The 18,964-nt window shown below is 52.4% G+C and overlaps 1 protein-coding gene across 1 annotated transcript in view; it reads left to right on the top strand.

Moving 5' to 3' along the window:
* Positions 1–18,964, top strand: part of Atp6v0d1 (ATPase H+ transporting V0 subunit d1) — a 38,417-nt gene that overhangs the window by 16,761 nt on the left and 2,692 nt on the right. Inside the window, exons 2-4 of the mRNA XM_076838480.2 lie at positions 7,034–7,205; positions 15,558–15,736; positions 17,171–17,250. Coding sequence (XP_076694595.1) covers positions 7,034–7,205; positions 15,558–15,736; positions 17,171–17,250 — 431 coding nt within the window. The remainder of the gene's footprint in view (positions 1–7,033; positions 7,206–15,557; positions 15,737–17,170; positions 17,251–18,964) is intronic.

Genomic DNA, 18,964 nt, shown 5'->3' with positions numbered 1-18,964 from the left:
TCCAGTATGAAACAAAATGCGGTTCCAGGGACCAAGAAAGGAGAACTTTCTGTCCTTTCCCTGAAGGAACCCTTCCTTAAGTCAACTGAAACTCAGTAACTTGCATGCAGCTGTGCCAGCAGTAGACTCCAGGTTCTTCCCAAGACTGCTGGCCTGCCAGCCTCGGGGCTTCCCACGGGCAGGCGCCACTCTTAACTATGCTACAATCTGCCTGCTCCCTGAGACCCTAGGACTGTTGCTTAGGGCAGCCCAGGGTATGGTAGGTGGGACAGAGTTGGGTATCCCAGTGAAGTCTGGGAACACAGTGTCCTCTCACACCTTTGTCTATCCAGGGCCCTACAGTGCCAAGAGCTGTGGTCTTGCTGGTAAGTAAGATAACACATGAGCTTGGGGACATACACACCATATCTTGGGCTAGCCCTGTTCTTCTTTCCCCCCTGGAGAGCAAGAGTGAGGACTGGGTGTTTACATGCCCATACTGCACAAGGTCCCCTGCAGGCTATGACAGGCAGGAGGATATGCTAGAGCCCTGGGGGAAAGGTTGAGGTAGCCCATGGAAAGGAGGAACAGGCACATTCTGTGAAGAAGGAAGTAGGAGAGCCTAAGCAACAGCCTGGAGTACAGAACACAAACCACCTGGCTGTGGGTGTTAGTTGGGAAGCTCTGGGTGGGATCCTGTTTGCCAGAGGGATGGGCTATAATATACTGTGCTCAAGGTCTCTCTAAACCACTGCCCCTGTTCATTGTCTATGTGGGTACCCTGAGGGCTGTTGTTGCAGGAACCAGGTGACCAGCCAAATAGTCTGAAATTTGACATTCTACAAGCTGTTTAGGGTCAAGCTGTGGGACAGGATCTGAATCCCCATCCTTGTGGTTCCAAAGCTCAGCATTTCTAACCCCTCTACACAGCCTCCTAAGGAGCCATGTGAAATCAGTGGTCTAGCAGAATGGGTCTGCAGAGGGGAGACTGGGGCTGTGGAATGGACCAGCTGATGGAAGATACACTGGCAAGGGGCACTACCCCATTTAGGGGTAGTAGTGCCAGGGATCTGGATGGGGAAGGGCAAGGCATGTGAGGATGGAGAGGAGGTTGGCATTTGATAGGAAGAGTTCAAAAGCAGAGTTGATCAGTCAACTGATGTTACATGAGACTTGCAGGAAGCCTGCAATAGGCCCTGGCAGAGGCCCAGGGGCTGAAGAGGACACTCAGTCTGTGCTTCAGGTAATCCCAGAGTTAATGGTTCCTATGCTGTGGCCCCCACACTGAGATTCCAGATGTGGTGTTCTGACCCTGCAGATCTAGCCAGCCAGTGCACATATCTGCTTTGGAGCTAATGTGAAGAAGAGGTCTCCCCTGGTCTTCCAAGCCCAGAGGGGAGGTTCAGGCACAGTACCTATATCCAAAAAGGACAGGGTGGTACAGGCTCCATTGGGCCACTAGGCTGGCCATCTCTCCACAGCTGTTCATCTGAGTTTTCGTGCTTTAAGCCTCTGGAAGTCAGCATTGGAGGTAGAATCCAGGTCCTCAAAGCAGACTCCTCAACCATTGCCTAGGGGAGTGGTAGAATAGGTTCCACAGCCCTGCATCCTTGCAGTGAATGGCAGGGTGGGCATACTAGGCTCTAGGGAGCTTGTTCTCACATCTGGTTTCATTCAGTGGGCCACAATTCCTGAAAACCCCTGAGCTCCCCAGGAGAGCTTCGTTGAGTAACCTCTGGAAAAGCAGAAGTGAAGTCTGGGAACACAGTGTCCTCTCACACTCTGCCGTGGCCAGCTGGCCAGCAGGACCCCTCTGTGGGCCATGAGGCCATGGGTGAATGTAGAGAAGGGTCCACTCCACCTAGTATGCTGGTCTGGGGGCTGCCTCCCATGCTTTCCCGTCCCTGAGGCACATGGAACAAACCCCTGGTATGGACTAGGACCCTCCTTTCCTATCCCTCCTGGCCCTTGCTTCAGCCAAGGGGCTGGAGAAGCCATGTGCTACCTGCCCCCTGGGAGCTCTGGAGGGGCCGAAGATTCCTTTCAGGGTTGGCAGAATCAAGGAAAACCTTCAGGAAGTGAGTGGGGGCAGGGCTGCCCAGCTGCTGCCTCTAGGTCCTGGCTGGGACTGACTGCCAAGCCCATATTTTGTTCCACACAGAGCAGAGTGCACTGGTCAGGCTGGGGGTTCCCAAGGCTCTCTACTAATTGGGAGCCTGGAGTCAGCAGTGCTAGCTAGGGCCAGGGCCTTGCTGCTGAAAGGTTCTGACCCATGAGACCAGGGATTAGGGGTCAGCAGAAGGGTAGTGAGGGACAGGTGGAATCCATGGGACCAGCTTGCGTCTGGTGCATATGATGATCCCCTGAAGAAATAGCCACGCCAAATGGGTATTGCGCTGCAGCCTTCCCAGGTACTTTCAGAAAGCTCAGCTGGACCCTCCTGGAGTCGGGGTATTGGCCTTTGGCACAGGCAGCCTCAGGGTGGACAGGGCTGCCCTATGGAGGAGAGATGGCAAAGGCTTTCACTTTCCAGGCTGGGGGTGTGTCTTCCCACCCAGCCCAGCCTCTCTGACTGAGCCTGAAGAAACAGCCCTGTTTCCTACTCTTTGAGGGCTTCTCTCTAGGGCAGCCTGTGGACTTCCTGGAGCATTTGCAGGAAGCTGAGGTGACAGGAAGTTGACACTAGCCAGAGAAAAGCACTGGTAGGCCAGAGTGTCAAGGGCTGAGGCAATGTAAGGGTTGAGGGCATGGGGCCTCATAGGCTGTGGGAGGAGACAGAATTCTAGCTCCAGGGCTATGAGGGCCACTGGGTGAAGATGACAGTGATATGTTGGAGTTGGAGGATTTCAGTCTGATGATGGTATAGAGAGTAGACCTGGGGGCAGGCAGCCAAGATGTGGGGCAAGAGACCCGGGTGGTGCTAGGAGATGAAGTTGGGGATAGGAGAAGTCAACAGAACATTGAGTTCAAGTTCAACAGGAGTGCAAGCAGAATGCTGGAAGGTCCTGGGACCAGGGTGCTAAGGAGCAAGCCCAGGTCCTAAGCAGAGGCTGAAGACACTGGAAAACTGAATTGGTTGGCTTCCTCAGAGGTGGGGTTTAGGTCAGACTGCAGAGAGAACTTTCTGATAGCAATGACATCTTTTTAAGCATGAGAAATCAGTCTCTCAGGAAGTCTTGCTATGAGAGATCCCAAGCTGGCCAGACACTCCTGGTGCCGGGCCACCAATGGGAGGATTTGGGGTAGACAGCTGGGCTTGTGGGTAGACCAGAATGGTCCCCCGAGTCTGCTCTAACCAGAACACTGTTCATGCTTCAGCCTGGGCACGTCTGGGCCTCTCAAGGGCTGTCACCAGGCTGTCAGGCTGCCGAGCCCAGGGCCCAGAAACAGAACTAGCCCCTGCCTTCCCAGAGCCCCTGCTGTCCTTGGCTGCCCTTGGTGGCTGGGCCAGGGCTGGGTGGCCAGGTCTCCCACGAAGCTCTCTATAAGTTCCAGGCCTTTCCTCCTGTACTAGAACCCCGCCCCCAGTCACATCTCCTCCTCCACATCCTTCAGAGAGAGCAGGAAGCTAGGGAGGAGAGGGCGTCCTAACCGGCCTTGTCCTAACCCTGGCCAGCCCTCTCTGAAGGGCTTGGGGCTGCCAGCCATTGGGTCTGGGCGCCAGGTTTCCCTACCCGGGTCAGAGCTGGTTTAGAAGCCCTGTGTGGTCCCCTCGTGGGCGAGCTGAGGGATCAGCCTGCCTGCCTCCCTCTAAGTCGCCTTCTTGGCTGGCAGGCTGTCCCTTTTCCCTGGGTCACAGGCAGACATGGGGCTTGGCCAGGGAAAGTGGTCTGGAACGGCCCTTTGACATTGTCCCTGGGGGCTTTTAAAATTGAGTTTCCTGGTAAGGAAGACTCCTCTGGCCTTGGGCAGGATTCTCAGTAGAGTCTCCCGGGTTTGCTCTGATCTGACACACGCCAGCAGAAACCATCCGGCCGCCTGCATTCCAGCAGTGCTTGGAGCCACGGTTCCCCAGATGCAGTGTCAGCAGAACACAGCAGCCAAGGCACAGGGGTGTTTGCTCTGAGGCCCATACTAAGCCCAAGGGATGGGAGGCATACAAAGGAGAGTGCCTGGCTCTGCCTTGCTCATTCATGTGCACACATTCCTAGTTTCTCTTGGAAGGAATGGCTTGTACCACAAATGATGCTTGAGGGACTTGTCACTGAATCATGACAGTCTAGTCTTATGACTGGCAGGTCAGCAGTGGGTGTTCAGGTAGCCTGCAAGGCCAGCTCCTTTGCCATCAGCCAGCTCTTCTGGGACTAAAGGCTGTCTGGCTGTTTGTACCTGAAAGGCCTATCCTGGGCCAAGGGCTGTGGAAGAATGTGGGAAAAGAGTTGCAGAGTACTGGGGGAGACCAGAGCTAGAGAATCCACCAGGCCTTCACTATATCCCTTCCCCTCTACACCCCAACTGGAACTGTGAACAAGATTTTGCCTCTGCCTGATTTCCTGTCCTGTGAAATGGATGTATCTGGGAGGTTCAATGCAAAGGTTACTCCTGGCCTTGGGCTGAGTCTACTGCATGACCTATGTTTTTCCACTTAAAGTGGGTCTGAGATGAAGAGTGGCACCTGACCAGTGCCAGGTATTGGATGGAGAGTTACTGAGGCTAGAGATGGGAAAAGGTGCTTGGCAGTGGCTGCACTAGCCTTTCAAGGGAGAGGAGCCATGTGGAGCAAAAGTGGAGACTGGGGTAGGGGAAGTTTCACACTGCAAGAGAGCTCATGAGGATCGAAAGTGGGAGGTGATAGCCTGCTCAGGAAAGCCTCCCAACAGCATGTGCCAGGGCTCCGAAGGGCAGGGTGTGCACAGATCCCTGAGGAGGCCTGGTCCTCCAGTAATTTGGATGGGAGGGATTGGGAGGTTGGGCTGAGGTCCAGAGCCAGACTTGCTATCCCAGAAAATGGAGAACTGGGTTTACCATGGGGTCCTCCTTGTGTATCTTTCCTGACCCCAGGCCCAAGCTGTTAGTGGAAGAGAAGTCTCATGGCCTGAGAAGGGCTCTCAGCTTGCTGCAGGGAGTGCATGGATAAATGGACAGGTTTGCCAGACAGTCTGACCCAGAATACCACATGCCAGTCCTGACCGCTAGGTGCCATTCATTCTGCAGCTTTCCCTAACGAAGTTTTTGGTGATTGCTGAACCTAGACAGAAGCCCTATCCCTGGTTGTTTTTTTTTTTTTTTTTTTTTTCCCTAGTATCACAGTGTTTGTTAATAGACACAGGTATGTAAAATCAGGGCATGAACATGACTTGATCAATTCAGCAGGCTTTGTTTGTAAAAAGGGGAACCAATTCAATATTTTTACCATTTGTTTCACACCCACAAAAACCACTTTAGGGCATTAACAATGTTTCAAAACCAATCAATTTGCACAAATAAGCCATGTTTCTTTTAAGACTTGTATATTTATCCAAGGTTAAGGTTATTAAAATCTAGCACATAAGTCCATTTATGGAGGTAGAAATACAGGCAATATACTACTATGGTAGTAACTATCAATTACAATTGGGATTTTCTTTTTAATAAAAACCAGTCAAATAATCAAACACTTCAACAACCCAAGTATTACTGAGCAAAGCACTTTCTTTCCCCCATGCTTTACTCTAGGAATAGCTGGGTTAGCCAAACTGGTTAGGATAGGGAAGGATAGAGCCCAAAGTAAGGGCTCATTGCAGAAGCCCTGAGTGATATAGCTGGGTGTGGCAGCAGGATCTGTGGGACAGGTTGGTCTCTCTCTACGTCATCTTGCCTTTTCTTCTGTTTGCTCTTGGGTGGCCATGGGAGAAGAGTAGACATGAATGGCAGTGTGAGAGTGAAGGTAACAGGTTTCTCCTGAAGACTGTCCTTCAAAAGATTAAAGTCCTCTGTCAGTGCCTGGGAGGACATGAATACTGCCTGCTACCAGCCCACCTACTGGACACAAAGGTGGACAGTGTTCGCCGCAGCAGCTTGTATACCTCCCTCTATGCCCTCTCTCATGTACTTTTTTATCTCCTTTAGCACACTTGACTGCGGGCTGAGTGCATTCTTTTGATGGGGTACAGCAGGAAGGACTTCACAGGGGTTCCTTAAGCTTATAGAAAGGTTGCATATTCTACCTCCTGTTTTCTCTAAGCATCCCAGGATTGCATGGTTTTTTGAGCCCAAAGGACAATGAAGGAGGCCTTGGGGAAGCATACGGAAGTGGTCACAAGTGTATTCCCTCCTATCATCCCTTGGCAACCTCCCCAAGGGATGGAGTAGTATGCAGTCACCAAGCAGCAGAAGCCAGAGTTGACTGGTGGACACACAAATGTATGCACACATGCACACACACATGTCCCTTCCTAATCACTGCCATCACTGCCATATCCCTCATTTCAAAATCCAGAAGTAACTTAACTGCTATTTTCACCCACTGTCTCCCATCTTTCATTCATTCTGCAATAATTTACTGAGTATGAACAAACAGCAGAGTATACTTTGTTCTATGCTTTAGAATACCACAGTGACCCAGACTCCCTGTCCTCATGGAACTTATGTGCCCTGTATCAGGTGGGGTAAGTGCTACAAAGAAAAATGACAGGTAAATGAACAGAGTGAGAGGACTGCAGGAGAGGCCTTAAAAGAGGGGGTGTTTGAGGAATGATCTGAAGGAAGGGATGGTCCTGGAATGCAGGGCTCTTCTCATATTCTGTTTTAGGTTAGGTCCTCAAAGGTTGTGGGTAATGAATGGAACCTTGGGTTGAGGTTTCCCAACCTTGTCATCTTGGAGCACAATTGTTTTACTTGTGTTTGTATGCTGGGGCCAATGTGCTGCCTTTTAGCCTGAGGAATTGGGACATCTCCAAGGTCTTGGTCTGGCTGCCCTGCGATAGGCCCTGAGCCATCAGGCAGATGGAACTTAGGGTAGCAGCAGGACAGAGCTGCAAGGGAGAGGCTGGGCCAAATCGTGTGGGAATGGGAACGTGGTACACTGAGGGAGGTTCCATAAGGCTAGTCCTCACCCTCTTTCCTTGGATTTCAGACTTGAAATTGCACCTGCAGAGCACAGACTATGGCAACTTCCTGGCCAATGAGGCATCACCTCTGACAGTGTCAGTCATTGATGACCGGCTCAAGGAGAAGATGGTGGTAGAGTTCCGCCATATGAGGAACCACGCCTATGAGCCACTTGCCAGCTTCCTGGACTTCATTACGTGAGTGAGCCCCCTTGTCCTGGGCAGAGTAGCTACACTGACATGATCTGGCCTCAGCATGGCTTAAGCCATATGTCTTCATGCCTTTGTCAGCTGTCAGACTTTATGATAGCTCTGTCAGGTCAGCTGTCATCAAGCAGGGTCCTCATGGGCTGTGTAACTGAACTGGTCATTCAGCAATTCTGGACCTCCAGGTCACAGTCCGTTAAATGGGGTCACCAGCCTCTTTCCTTATAACACCTAGCCTGGTGTTAAAGAGATTGGGGTGGGGAGACCAGGGAAAATGGGAGCTCTTTTTTTCACTTACCCTACAGCACTCACTCTGAACACTCAACAGGCTTCCCCTTCTGCTGCAGTGAAGGGTCAGGGTATGGACAGAGGTCTGACAATCCAGTTCTTTGAATAGGCCATGCTAGGCCCCCTGGCCCTTTTTGGGCTGAGATCCCTTTCCATCTATTCTGATCAGGGCCTGGATCTCAGGGAGATTAGGCAGGGGTACAGGTTGGGGAAGGCTGATGCCATGCTGCCTTTCCCAGTTCTGGACCAAGCTAACAGGAGTCAGGTGGGCCAGGACCCCATGTTTATAACCCTTGGTTGCACCAGCTTCCCCATCATAACCCTTGGGTGGAGCTCTGCCTACAGTAAGGCTCTTATCTACAGCTCCTGGGGAAGCTTAGCAGAGGAGAGGACCTTAGGCCTACAGGCTGGAAGCGGGTGTTTGGACTGGGCAGTCATTGTATGCTTGCTATGTGTGCCTATAGACACAGGGAGGTAGAAAGGCTTCCTCTGCAGGGACAGTCCAGAAGCCATGAGCCAGAGCCTGGCAGACAAAGAAATAACCCAGCCCCAGGTAGCTATGCTACCCAGCTGCAGAATAGTCATTAGAGATTAGCCTTGAGTATGCTTTATACCCATGGCATGTGAGTGTGTGTCATTGTGGGAAAGCAATTCCCTGCACTCTGGTAGGTATTGTCTAGCTTTTCTATTCCATGATTAGGATACTTCCACCCTCTTCCTTGGGAGTAGGCATACCACTCCATTTGTCCCTGCAGGAATCAGGTGAGATGCCTGCTGTCTGGTCTTATTCCTGTTCCAGCAGGGAGCAGCCACTTGCACAGGATCCACTTGCTCAAATGGGGGCTTTAGCTAGAGGTTTCCATCCTTAAGGAAGAGCCAGCCACAACCTGGGGCACCTAAAGAGCCAAGCTGACAAGCAGGCCTCCTCCAGGTCACAGACCTCCTTCCCTAGCAGCCTATTTTTTTTTTAATTTATTATTATTTTTTTTTTAGTTGTTAGTGGACCTTCATTTAATTGACTTATTTATGTATTTATACATGGTGCTGAGGACTGAACCCAGTGCTTCACACATGCTAGGCAAGCACTCTACCACTGAGCCACAATCCCAACCCCTCCCTAGTATTTTAACTGGGCCCATCCTCACACTGCCATGGCCCCTGAGGTCAAGATATGCCAATATGGACCTACTTGGGCAGGAAGCCAGAGGTGGAGTATATCATGTGCTGCTGCATTAGAAGGTCACACTGCAGAGTGCCATCTGTCACCCAACTCTTGGCCTGGCCTGTGTGTCTCCTGTCTTAAGGCCAGAGCTGAGGACATACCAGGAAGCAATGCGTTTATTGTCAGAGCCCAGCCTTCACCTTTGGCTTGTTTGCACAAGGTTATTTCAACTTCCTGGTGAATGTTATGGTCTTGTCAGGTAGGCTGGCCAGGGGAAGCTTGACCCTATAGTGGTCAGAGGGTAATGGTCATCTATCTTGCTGCCACTTGCCCACCTGCCTGTACATCTAACTCCTGGCCTGACTTGGTGTCAGCTTGCCAGGCCACGAAATTAGAGAAGGCTCCGAGTGTGACTGAGACAAAGCAGCTGCCAGCTCTTTGCTGGAGGTTGGCAGTAAGCACCAAGTGTGCTTAAAGCAGCCAAGCACTGTCCTGTGGCAGGCTATCCAAATCCTCCACTTCCCGCCCCTTCCATTCATGGGTGATTGAGGCTCACAGCCTTCTCATCCACTCACTCCTGCCCTCACTTGGGAAAAGCTTAGCAGCCACGTGTCAGCCTGTCTGAGCCTGTGGCTGCATATTCCCTGACCCCGTCATCTCCAATGACCTGCTCCTCTGCTCTCCGCTTCAGCCACCCCTACCAGTGGCAGCCCAAGGCCATGTCACCACCTGGAACTGCTCCACCCCTGAATTTGCTGAGTCAGACACCCCCTCTCTTACATAGCCTGTAACCACTGAGCTACAACCCACTCTCGGCCCCCTGTGGGACATGGGTTCAGAACTCAACAGGACATTAGGCCTTGCTTTCTCCCCTTCTACTTCTTCTGTCTTTTTTCACACCCTCCCCAGCTGAGGATCCCTAGTCCATCATTTAAACTTTCTTCTGCCAACATCCTCAGCTCTCTTGGCCGTCCAACTCATGGTCCCACCCGGCTGGCAGCCCCCCAGCCCTGGAGGAATCCCAGCAGCCTCCAGCCTGGAGCTCCTCCCTCCACCTCCATTGTGGGAGCAAAGCTGGGAAAGCCTACCCTTGGGGGTGTCATCCCTGCCGCCAGATATGCATGCTTACCTACTCAGCTAGCCTTAGCTTGTCTCTGCCCAGCAGCCTCTTTCCCTTCTCAGCGCCCAGAAGACCCCTGCCAAAGGTGAGAAGACCATCTCTCCATCTTAAACAGCATTTCTGTCCTGCCTGCAACCTCCACCTCTCTGGGCAGATGGCCCACCTCCTCCTCCACAAAGACAATAAAAGCCAGAATGCCTCCCAGCACTTCATCTGTATCTTCCCCAACAACTCTGTTTCAATGGAAGATGCACCCTTTTTACTCTGGGATCCTTCTACCAGTGTTCTGGATCCCCTCATCCTGCTTCCTGTACCCTGAGTGGCCACCCCTTTTCATTCCTGTATATGCAGCCATCTTTTCTTCCAGATTCCCTCCCAGCAGCTTGTAACCCATTCTCTAACATCATTAAAAACCCATTTCATGGAGCCTAAACTTTTACATTGCCTGTCTGTTTTTCACCCTCCCTCCTATCCCTTGAATCTCCAGCCAGCTTCCAACAGTCCTATCAGCCTACCACAAGGCTTGACCAAGTCAGTCCTGGCCTTCATGCGACCAAGGTCGTCAGGCCTGGTCCCTAGGTAGCATCCAGCCCCCACTAGTATTCTGCCCCATCAGGTCATTCTGGTATGAGGAGTGTTGCAGAAATGGGTGAAGAAGCCTTCCTATAGGGCCTGTATCAGGGATTCCCCCAGACTTGGAATTCATGACTGGTTTCATAGGAGGTACCTATTTGACTGAGGGTTAGGTGTTTAAGGAAAAAATTGGGGGAAGGTGTTCTAGGCTGAGGGGACTATACATGTCCTGAGTAATGAACCTCGTGCTCTCACAACATTCTCCAGGTGTGGTACCCCCTCTGAGGAGGAGGAAGCTACCTAGAAATGACCAGAGGAATGTCCCCAGAGAGGAGAATATAGTCCTCTAGGAGGTGGAAGCATCAACTAAATACCCCATCCTGGGCCATGGCTTTGTGCAGACAGGTGGCTCAGCTGGATATAGAGGGTGAGACCACCACAAAGGTCACTTAGCTCTATCCCTCAGAGAGCTTCTGCCTTCAGAGCTTCTGCCTACAGCTTCAAAGCCTGTAGGAACAGGCTTTGCAGGAGGTAATGAGTGCCCAGTCACTGAAGATATGCAAGCAAAAGCTGGTCAAGGCCTTCTCTGTCCTTCTGTGTGAGAGACAGTATGCAGTGCTCTTGAAGATCCCAGTCAGCCTGCAGCCAACACACAGGGCCAGTACCTGCTCTAGGCCAGACCCAGTGCTAAGGACATAGACAATTCCTGGAAAGGCCTGTGGGCAGCTTCAGACAGGACAACGGTTCAGAGGTGGTTTTTCAGCATTGGGAAGACTCCCTGATTAGATAGGGATGGAGAAGTCATTTGAGAGAGTGGGTGACCACAGTGGAGGCAACTGCCTGTCAAGGGATAGACAGTTTCCCTTGAAGCAGACCATCAGCATGTGGCCTTGAGATGACCCAACTCAATTTCATGGTGCTAACATGTTAATGTGTTACTATACCAAGGGCTCCTGCCAGGCCCAGCCACTGACTTGCTCTGTGTTTTGGGATAGAGTTTGTGTTTTGTGGCTTTGGAGAAGATCTTGATTTGGGCCATTCCATGATATTTTTCCATAGGAGAGTCAGCTCCAGAAGAGAAGATAGGAGAGTTGCTTGTGGGAGGAGTGAGCCTGAGATCTGGGAAGTTCCTAGTCAGGGCCTTTCCCAGTGTGCAGCATCTGCCTGCAGCCTAGGTGCCCAGTAGCAGAACCTGAGTATGGGAAACTTTCACCAGCTGTGGGGGCTGAGGTCTCATCTCTCTTGTGTCATGGCCTCACGCTACAAGCTGGAGTGAGCAACTGGAAGGAGGCCCAGGATAGTGGCTTCAAGTTGTCCAGAGGGCCTGTTGACACTTTGCCATTCTTCTCAGAACATCTCACCCCTATCTTGGGCCCTACTTGGTCACAGAGAGGCATCAGGTTTCCCTGGGCCTCCCTGCTCTGACCCTCCAGTTCTCACTGTCCAAAAGCTGAGCTACTGGGTGAACTAATGGTATTTGCAGGCTGGGGCTCTTGCCTGATGTGGACTCAGGGTCCCAGGATAGACTTGGTCCCTGCCTTGCAGTAGAGCCAGTACTGACACTGTTCTGAGCTTGAGGGGGAACATCTAGGAGTTTCTCAAGACCTAGAAAGTTCAAATCATGAGGGACAACCCAACCAGGCCTCTGGGGAGGGGCAGGATTTTAAAGAGGAGAAGGTTAAAGCCTCACTACCTCTGCTATGAGACATAACTCACTCATCCTGATTGCAGAAGAGAAACAGGCTTGAGAGCTGGTGTGCTGAGGCCATAACAGATATTTCTGTTTACTTTCTATGCTGGACAGGGCTCTTCAGGATCCAAATGTAGTTGAGTATAGATACGGTTACTAGCAGCTCATGGGAGCTGCTGTGGGGACTTTGGGTGGATAGGCTATCCGAGGTACCCAGTCATCATGGCCTCCTCCCCAGCACCTGGCCTGCCTTTCCAGGGCTGAGGAGACATGCTGCTCCAGCAGGTGGCAACAAAGGGCACAGTGGAGGGGCAGTGTTGGCTAGGGACTCTGAAGGCTTCTTGGAAGAAGTAACGTCCTAAACTCCAGCCTGAGGCATTTGGGGGCTGGAGCTAGTTTGGAGGCACAGGGCAAGGGAGGGCCTCAGGACAGAGGATTTCAGACTGCCCCACCCCCACTCCACGAGGGCCTCTTTGGCCTGGCAGGCAGCCGGCCATCCACTCCCCAGCTGTCTTCCCCTGGAGGGAGATGCTGACCAGCTGGAACCTCATTTTCTTCTATTGAGGCCAAATGAGGGGAGGAATGGTGGAGTGGTTCTCTGGGGGCAGGGAGGCAGCTGCTGAAGTCAGGCAAGAAGGAGGAAGAGAGGGTTTCCTTGCCGGCTGAAGGCCTCAGCCTTGGCATAAGGTTGGGCCATGTTATCTAGGTTTGTCCTGCCTCCCATCTCCCAGGAGAGAAGATTCTGACCCTCACTGGGCAGGTGAGGAAAGCAGAGTCCTCCACTATAGCAACTTCGCAGCTGGCCCAGTGGGAGGGAAGTGCTGGGCCTAGCACAGGATCATCTGAGCTGGCCTGGCTTGCATAGAAAGGGGCCTTGGAAAGGCGTGAATGGCACAACCATGAGTGGCCCAACATTTCCTTCTGTGATGAGCTAAGGTTTATAGCAAGACAGACTATGAGGAGCCAGGACATTGTGGGGGTGGGGGACTACCACTGGCCTGTACATATGCTGTCACGGCTGAAAAGTAAATCACAGCTGGCCTGTTCCACATCATTGGAGGGACAATAGCAAAGCCAGATGGCAGCATCTTCCCACAGAATTCTCCTCTGAGGCTAGGCCAGGACCCTTAGGAGTGCCAAGGCACTTCTTTTGGGCCCTGATCCCAGCCTTACCCTCAACCTAAACAGACTCCCTGAGTTATGGACAAGGTTAGGGGAGGTTTAGGAAGAAGAAGCTGGCTTATGGGGATCCTTCTGAGAAGATGAGGCTAGATGGGGTATGTAGAGCCAGGATATGGGGTCCTGGACATGAATGAAGGTATATGGACAACAGTTGTAGGGAAAAACTCCTCTGCCTTATTTTTTTGTCAGGGCCTGGTATTGGCCCTCTCTGGGCTTCATCTCCCTGAAAGTGGGTCTAGTAGTTGTGGGATCACTTGGTTAATGTGGGTCCAAGGGATGTGCTTTTCTCCTCCCTGTCTGAAGGTGTGAGAACATAAAAGAACTTTCTTAGGGGCAGGTTCTTTGTGGCTATCTCAGGGAGTAAGATGGCAACTGTAGGACTGAATGGGGCATATGTGGAGTATCAAAAGCCAATGAGTTATCCTGAGGTGCATGAGATGCAGAAGGTATGAAGGACAGAAAGTGTATGCTGTCCAGGGAAGAGAAGATGCAGGCTGGAGCTGGAGAGCAAGGCATAAAACTCTGGCAGTCTTTCTCTGCAGTCCCTCTACTCTGCCAGCTCTGTGGGGTTGGGGGCAGGAGGCTGGCCATATGGGTCTCTTGGCTTGCAGCTGCAAATAGGCCCTGTCTGAGGCCCTCAGTTGGAAAGGGGACTGTGTATTCTCAGTGCATATCCTGTAACTGACCTAGCCAGACTGGGAGTGGAGAGAGGGCAGCTGCCTGGCCCTGAGCCCAGGAGAGCAGAGGTCATAGCAGGGCAGAGGGGGTGGGGGAACTAGGGGAATATGTAGCAAGCAGGGGAACTGGGGGTCAGGCCAGGACAGGAGCTGGGGCCTCCTCCTCCTGCTACCCTCTGGAGGGCCCTATGGGAGTATCCCCAAAGCCCACTGAGCCAGGGCCTGAGCCCTGGGTTGCTACCTCCCTTTGCTTCTTGCTACTGGGGACCACTTCCTACCAGGCCCTCACTGAACAGCCTGAGCACTGGGTACTCACCATTCTGTCCCAGGGTAGGAACCTAGCTTCAGTCCTCCCAGAAGCCAGAATAAGACCTCTGCTCAGGGCCCAATTCAGAACAGCAGGCTCCACCCCAGCTCTCACCCTTCCATGGGCTAGACTAGTCTTCAAGGACATTTTCTTGAGGCCTCATCCAGCTCCCATGTACCCTAAATTCATCCATGGTGACAGACTAGAGGATCGTTGTGGCTACTGCAGCCAGACTATGGCTGGGGCCCTCTCCCCTTCTTCATTCCATACCCTCATAGGTGACTACACAAACTCTCTTTCCCAGATCCATTCCTGGCCATGTCTTTTGGTTGGAAGCAGAGCATTGTCCCTTGCCAAGTCTGAATTGGTAGCCCCACCCTCCCTAGCTCCACAGCCCCCTCTGCTGTCCATGGACTCTCCAGAGTTGGCCTCCTGCAGGGCACAGTCTAAGGTAGCCTCTGCCTAGAACTGACCTGAGCCCAGCCTTTCAGATCTCTGGAACTCGTCCAGACCCTCCTGGGCAGATGCCTGGCTCTGGTCTCGGGCCCTAGGGAGGAAGGTGTTTTTGTCCCTTTGGAGTAGAGCTCTGTATGTCTGCTTAACCTGGGCCTTCCCTCCACAGGGAACCTCTACTAGCTTTTGCTTGATGTTTCCTGGAGAAGTCTCTACTCACCCCATCCTTTCCTCTCAGCCTTTCCTCATTTCACCACTGTGTCCCTCCAGGGTACTGTGATACTCCTTGCTTATATCCCCCTCATGGGTACCTGGTGTTTGAGATGAAGCCAGGACCCTCAGCCTGGCCCGAGCCCCTTCCCCAGGCATTTCTCTGTTGGCAGTACTTCTCTGCCAGTGGCTGCACCCCTCCTCTCCCTCTACCAGTCTGACTGCTCAGTTCCTCAAATGCAGCTTCATTCAGTGTGTGCCTCCAGGTCTCTGCACAAACTGTCCCACCTTCCCAGAATATGCTTTCAACTCACAGTCCTTTTCTCTGTCAGGCTCCTGAGCACACTCCAGGCTAGATTGCATGCTTACCTCTGTGTGTCCGTGTTATAACTGTGTCCTATTATAACACTGTTCACACTTTTGGGGAGTTACCTGTCTCTCAGTCCTTTGGGGAGCACGAATCCTTCATCTCCACAAGAGCAATGCCATGTCTCTTCTGTGCTCCTGGTGCTGAGATGGGGGCAGGGGGCAGGAACTTGAAGGGAACTTGGTTAGAGAGGCCTAACCCCTTGGTTAGGGGTTAATGGCCCATGCAGGGTGGAGACAAGGACATGGTTGCTGCAACAGGCCTTCTAGGCCTCCACCCTGATAGGCTATCTTGCTGTTGACTGTCTCCCACAGTTACAGTTACATGATTGACAATGTGATCCTGCTCATCACCGGTACACTGCACCAGCGCTCCATTGCTGAGCTTGTGCCCAAGTGCCACCCACTAGGCAGCTTCGAGCAGATGGAGGCCGTGAACATCGCACAGACACCTGCTGAGCTCTACAATGCCATTCTGGTGGACACACCCCTTGGTGAGCTGGGCAGTGGTCTCAGTGCTGGTGCCTTGGTGTGGGATTTGTGGACTGTTGGGGGCAGGATAACCCTGAGCCAAAAAGGCAGACTTGCCTGCTGCTGCTCATCTTTGTCTTTCCTTAATTTCCTCCTCTCGTGCTCTCTTCAACACCCCACTTCTCCTTTCCTGTTGCTTTTGTTGGGCCAGGGAGGCTACCTCTAGGGCCTGCCTCAGACCATGTAACTTTGGAATTAGTCTGGTTTCTCTGAGTGCAGAAGAGGGCAAAGTTTGTGGAGGGGAGAGAAAAGCTTTGATCCATTGGAGTCCTGGGAGCTCTGACGGATTGTGGCCCCAAGCAGGGACAGAGTCGCTGGCTGCCTGTGAGGCAGTGGAGGGAAGCAAATAGCTCCACTTGCCTCCAGCAAGCAGGTCCCAGGGGCCATGTCAGACGGTGTCCGGCAGGATGCAAGGTCCATGTCAGAGGCCAAGGAAGGGAAGGGAATTGCACGCTTCCTGTAGGGCCCCGCCTAGGCAGTGCTGGCTCCTGCCTGCCTAGGAGGCTGTGGAGAAGGCACAAGGGCCATAACTAGCTAGTGCCTCATAGCCAATATCCTGAGCCCCAGGGCACCACTCTAGGAAGCCATCAAGAGTTGAATCTCAGGGCTCAAAGCTGAGAGGCCCAAGCCATATCCACTGACCTAGTATGCCTTCCATTCTCCCAATTAGTTCTAGGCTGTTTTTTTTTTTTTTCCCAGTTTTCCCATCTTTGTCTTTTTTGTGTGTGTGGTGCTGGGATTGAACCCAGGGCCTTGTGCATGCGAAGCAAGCACTCTACCAACTGAGCTATATCCCCAGCCCCCATCTTAAATTTAAAGAAAGAACAGATCAATGAGTTTGCAGGCCCTCCTAGGGGTAAGGATACTCTGTCATGCTGTGGCCTTTCCTTCCAGTTCTGCAATGGTCCCTGGGTGACTGGTCCATGCCCACCCAGCTGCTATACTCATATCTTGTCCTAAAGAGAAGAAGGCTGGATTTCCAAGTGTGGGCACCAGGTCCTCCTAGGGGATGCAGAGAAGTGGGCGTCAGGCCCTGAATCCACAGCTGCCCCTGGAGAAGAGAAAGGAGAATCTCATGGCCTCTTATGCAAGCCTGTCTTTGGCATGGTCTGAACTTGGGTCTGTCCCAGCAGCGATTAGATCATGTTATGGCTGGCCGCCTCCTTTATAAATCAATTTTAGGAGCAAGGAGGCAGGAAAAGCTCAGGTCAGTGCGCATGGCCCAGAGTATTGCTTCTGCCACTTCCAAGGCAAGTATCTCAGGCTGGGTTGGGCGCCCCCCAATACTTAGCTCAATGGGCCTTATGGTGGGGCCCTCTGGGCCCTGCAGAGTTATTGAACATCATCAGGGCTTTTGCCTCTTTCCCACCCTTCACATCCATGTCTTTCCTCCCCAGCGGCTTTTTTCCAGGACTGCATCTCAGAGCAGGATCTTGATGAGATGAACATCGAGATTATCCGCAATACACTCTACAAGGTATTGCTGCACATGAGCAGTGAAGGATTAACCTGTTGGTGGGTGGGGCTGTGGGTATGGTAGGATGGTGATTTATGTGAGGTTTTGGGAAGGACACAGCTGCACCAGACTCTTATCAGCTTGCTCTCTTGTTCCTGTGATGGGTGCAAAGCTGCATGGAACAGGCTCTCCATCCTGTGGTGCCTGCGGCAGGCTCAGATAAGATCAGCAGGAGTGGCTGGCACTCTACCACTTGGCCTGTTAGAGCTGGCTCCTGGACTGCTGGTCTCCCAGCATTTAGGACGGTCACAGGCCACTACCCAGACCGTAGCCCTCAGACCTACCCCATCTCAGCTGTTGCCAGCCAGGACAGGTGCTTGAACAAAGGCAGTGGTATGCTCGGTTATGGTAGTGGGAGGGGAGCAGCCAGGTCTTTTTGAGCCTTTCAGGTTCCCAGACTAGAGTCATGCCACATCCCACCTTTTGCTTTCCACTAGGCTATGGCTGATTCTGGGGATAGGGGATGGACTGGGCCAGCACTGCCCTGGTCCAAAGAGATTAAGAGCTAGGGACCATTAGGGATATTTGGGACAGGCTGGACTCTGGCTGTGATGAGGTACTGAGCTGTATTGCCAAGACTCTTGATGGACCATAGTCAGGAACATGGATCAGCAGTGGGTAGTCCTTGAAGTGGAGCTGGGGATGACCCTGGCCAAGGGACTTGCTGACCTAACCCTGAGAGCATGTGTCTGTCTAGTCTCCATGGTAAGGGTCCTCTCTTTCTCTGATTGGAACTGACTGGATAACATTTGGCACAGCCTGAGTCCAAGTGCCCTAGTCTGCCTGGAGGTCATGATGGTGCAGGGAAATGGTATACACAGAAGGAAAGCACAGAGCACAGACAGGTGGGAAGTGCAGGTTACATATAATCAGTGGGGAGGTGCTGGAGGAAGAGGCAGGCACAGGGTCAAGTCACCCAGGGCCTTGAATGCTAGGCCAAAAGTTTGAACTTTATCCCATGCATAAGGTCAGCTAGCAAAGATTTCCAGCAGAGTAATGTACTCAGAGAGCCCTCTCTGGCTATAGTGTGGAGAGCACATTAGAGATAGAAAGATCATCCACAACTTTCATCCTCAGGACTACTCTAGCAGTCAGTAGACATTATTGTCGTCATTTATAAAATGAGAAAACTGAAGGCTCAGCAAAGTAAGGTGGTTGTCTGAAGCCACACAGTAAGTCACTGGCAGTACCAGGGATCACACCTGGCTCAGCCTATTTGCTAAAGTGAGGACTGTCATCCACCCTGTGAACAGGGAGGCCAGCCAGCCCAGGCAGCCAAGAGAGAGAGAGAGAACACATTCCTAGTGTGCCCGCCCACCCAGCTGGCCTGTTGCCGGTTCTTTGCCCTGAGACAGGATAAGGGGTGTGGCTGTCCCCCCAGCCTCACCCACACCCTCACTGGGCCTGACTGGTTCTAGCTGGAGTCACCTGCAAGGGCTGCCCAAGCATCAGCTCATAAACACTAACCAACACTTTGGGCTCTGTGCCAGGACCTCCTGCTCGTCAGGCAATGTCCTAACCCAATGACCACAGATGGGAGATTAGGTGGACCCTTAGCCACCTGGCAGGTGGGAACTATAGGCAGCTGGTGCAGCAGCCATGGGCTGGCAGACTCCAGGAGACAGGGTGTGGGGGAGAGGTGACCTTGGTACCTGGGTCTTACCAGTTTCTTTAG

The sequence above is a fragment of the Callospermophilus lateralis genome, chromosome 18 (genome assembly GCF_048772815.1).
Source record: "Callospermophilus lateralis isolate mCalLat2 chromosome 18, mCalLat2.hap1, whole genome shotgun sequence".
NCBI lineage: Eukaryota > Metazoa > Chordata > Mammalia > Rodentia > Sciuridae > Callospermophilus > Callospermophilus lateralis.
This window is presented reverse-complemented; position numbering and strand designations above follow the sequence as displayed.